At 54.3% G+C, this 3,550-nt stretch overlaps 1 protein-coding gene across 1 annotated transcript in view; it reads right to left on the bottom strand.

Moving 5' to 3' along the window:
* Positions 1–442, bottom strand: part of LOC104396365 (NF-kappa-B inhibitor epsilon-like) — a 15,033-nt gene extending 14,591 nt beyond the window's left edge. The window contains exons 1-2 of the mRNA XM_010006206.1: positions 400–442; positions 53–131 (exon numbers count right to left, since the gene is read on the bottom strand). Coding sequence (XP_010004508.1) covers positions 53–131; positions 400–442 — 122 coding nt within the window. The remainder of the gene's footprint in view (positions 1–52; positions 132–399) is intronic.
* Between the last annotated feature and the right edge of the window lie 3,108 nt (positions 443–3,550).

Here is a 3,550-nt window from a genome sequence, read left to right as displayed (position 1 = left end):
CGACGCGGAGACTGAGGCTCCGCGGCTCCTCCTCCCTCCTGCCCGCACTGACTCAGCCGCGCCCGGCCCCGCCTGCCCGGGATTCCCCGCCCGCCGCGCTGCCCGGCACCCTGCGGGCGGGGGCCGGAGCCCTGCGGGAGCGGGAACACCCGTGGGCACAGGTGAGGGCCCGCACAGCAGCCGGGGCTGCGCTTCCCCACGCCCGGCGGGACGTGCCGCTGTGTCCTGCCCCGCTCCCTCCCCGGCCCTGTTTGCTCGGGTTCTGGAAATAGCAGGGCAGGTTTGCCCGGGCTGGGAGAGGGACCTCGTCACGCCGTGTGGGTGAGGATGCTGTTGGGTGTGCGGGTGCTGAGCGCAGCCGCCGGCTCTGTGGGAAGCGATAGGGCAGGTGTCACTTACTGGTAGCAGCGATAGGTGCGAGCGAGACGGTTGCGTTTCCCATGTGCGCGGTTTATCCCGTGTCACCCGCTGAGACACCCTGTGTGTGTGCCCTGCTGGCACAGGCACAGCGAAAGGCCAGGCGGTGCAGCCGGCTGGAGGAGTCACTGGCCCTATCTGCTTCCCACCACCTTTCTGGGCTGGAAATAAAAAGCCCGGAGCCCGGAGGGGTTGCTGGGGCTCACACAAGAGTAGCCCGGACACGGAGATCAAAGCTGAAAATAGAAGCGCAAACAAAGGCCCAGCTCTCTGCCTGTGAATGATTGACCAGGCTGTGTTTCCATGCTCTCCTTCCAACCTCAAAACTATCTAGTGGTGTTCCTCATGGATCTGTATAGACTTCGTTAGTTACTTTCCAGTGACCCAAGCAGCAGACGTACCTCAGAAGCTAACCTAGATAGCTCTGAACACAGGTGACACTTTAAAATCAGCTTCGCTTGTTGCTTTTATTGCTTGACATGCCCCTCTGCCTTCGAAGGGTGCCCATCTTTCTAGTTCAATCCAGCAGATGGTTCTCCTTGTGCCACACACTTGCAAGGGAGCTCACCCAGGGTGAGCTTGGTGGTAGGTCCCAGACGCAGCTCAACACAAACCACATGCAAAGCGTCAATGACTTCCCCCTCCTGCGCTGCAGCTGCCGCTTCAGGTTTGCATCACTCCCCCGGCACTGGCCACCAGCCCTTCAACCACAGCCTTGCTGCAGGCAAGCTACCCATGAAAAGTGCCTCTGAGCAGGCAGGAAGAAAGCGTTGAGGGTGTGAGGGCAGCAGGAGGCAGGCAGGGGAAGTCTCTGTTAGCATCAGTAACTTCCAGTCACAAGTTTTCCTCCCACACTCAGGATCTATTTCAGTATCTGCAGATGTGCCCCTGGCACTGCCTGGCTGCAAAACTACAATTGCTATGGGAAAGGAGCTTCTCCTACATCTTACCAGCTCTGTCCAATGCAGGGCAGGGATCTGGGCCATATACTCATGTCACTCCCTCTCACGCCCTGGTGGTGACTGCATCCCAACTCAATCCCTGCTACCAAGCAGCCCCTGGAGGAGGCCTTCCTCTGCTGCTGATGTGCACTTAGCTGGAGTTGGTGATCTTGCAGGTTCCCTGAGGTGAGCCTTGAACTTTCTTGAGCTGGCTAGTGCTCTCCCAGGGCTATGGTGCAGTGATCTGCTGCAGCTGAGCTGCAGAGACCAAGCACTCCCCATAAAATCAGCTATGCCATGCACGTGCCCAGGTCCAGCCACTCCTCACTCTGACCTTCCAACTACAGCCACCGATACCCAGCTCAGACACAAGCTCCTTGCCATCTCTCTTCTGGCTAGATGTGCTTCTATTAACCCTTTTGACAGTTTGACTGTCAAGTCTGAAAGATTAACTTGGCGACTCGGCCTCATTATTTGTTTACTCTCAATGTCAGAGAGCTTTTCTGCCTGGCTCATTTTGGACTTTCATTATTTTCAGAGGCTTTGAATACAGAGAGATATACATATACATGTGTCCATGCACACATATAATATACATACATAATGTATAGGCAGGTGGTGGTTAAGTGAGTAAAACAATTTAAATACAATATAAGGCCAACCCTGAACTTCAGATCGGCGTTCGAGGATTTAAAAAAAATTAAAATATTCTAATTCTGGGCTCTCTCCAGTCCCCTTTAAGATGTGTCACTTAAAATGGTTAAAATTGCAGGGAAAAAATAAAGAGAAAGGGATCTGTTCCCACTAGAGGTCAGTGTCAGCCCACGCCTCTCAAAAGCACCGTGAGCTACTCAAAATAACCTTTCTGCAAGAAACTTGTCTCCGGAAGAGTCCCCCATCATTCTGCGCTTCCAGGAGCACTGGGGCAGAGCCTGGGCATGGGAAGGACTCCCCAGCAGCCCTGTAAACCGGATACTGTTCCTGATGATGTTCTGTCTGCAGGGACAGCTCCCTGGTTTCCTAAGTGAAACCCAGGTCTCTGCACCCATCTTCTTGAACCCAAACTCTGCCCACATCAGTTGCAGCCTGGACCCGGCACCAGCATCTTCTCCACTGTTCCTCAAGTGGTTAACTGGGTGAGATAAGTGAGATGCAGCTGAGAGAGGTGAAGAAAGGGAGTTTATTACTTCTGTGTGGCTGATCTGAGAAAAAATAATGGTACTTTAATTCCCAGTTGTGGTCCTCCACCATGTTTAAGCAACATAGATTACCTAAAAATGTTAAAAGCAGTTATTGCCACAGTAATTCACACCAGGCAAAGTGACTGGTGCTGGATTCCTCCCGTGCAGACTGTCCAAAGCACGGCTTTGGTCCCACACAAGCACTGGGCAGCCCTATTGCCTGGGCATGCAGCCCTTTCCCCCCCCCAACCCCAGCAGCAAGAGTCCTGAGCCCAGCAGAAAGGTGCCAGACCCTCTTCTGAGAAAGCTCACACTGCATTTTCCGCTCCAGAGCTGTCTCTGGGCTCATCAAGCACTAACCCAGACCTCTGACCAGGACTCCAGCTCCAGCTCAGTGAGCTCAGTCCAGAAGACACGTGCACTGGGCTCTTGGCCGGGAGCAGAGGCCCCAGGAGAGAGGAAAGCCACGGGAAACACGGCAGGCTCTCTCTTCCAACTGCTGTTCCATCTATCTGACAGCACATCAGCTCTGTAGTGCACCAAAACTGGGTCACTTCACTTTCTGGCCTAACAGAGTAAAGCAGAAACATGGCTTTTAAAAGATTCAAAGCTCAGAAGCAATTCAGAGCTTCCTAACAGATCAGTGCAAAGCAGGTCCTCTTCAGGTACCCGTTTCTGGAGCCGCCAGCCCGGAAAACGCTGACTGCCCTCTTGTGGCAAGCCTGGCTGAAAGCAGAGGGTCACTTCAGACTCTCCAAGGATGCTGCTCCGGGAGGCACCTGCTTGCTTTTGCTGCAAGGGATTCTTTCCAGGCGGAGTTTTCCCCCTTGCAGCCTGTGTCGGGTGCCCCTCCTCCTCCTCCTGTGCACTCCCATAACGTTATGGGACCCATCTCGCCCACATGGTGACACAACTGACAGCAGATCAGGTTTGTCTACATGTGGTAGGTGCTGGGCAAGTTGCCCAGCTACTGCCCTCCCTGAGAAAGACACACGACTCCTGTTGCAGCCC

Source organism: Chaetura pelagica, unplaced genomic scaffold, assembly GCF_000747805.2.
Source record: "Chaetura pelagica isolate M959 unplaced genomic scaffold, ChaPel_1.0 scaffold271, whole genome shotgun sequence".
Lineage (NCBI taxonomy): Eukaryota > Metazoa > Chordata > Aves > Apodiformes > Apodidae > Chaetura > Chaetura pelagica.
This window is presented reverse-complemented; position numbering and strand designations above follow the sequence as displayed.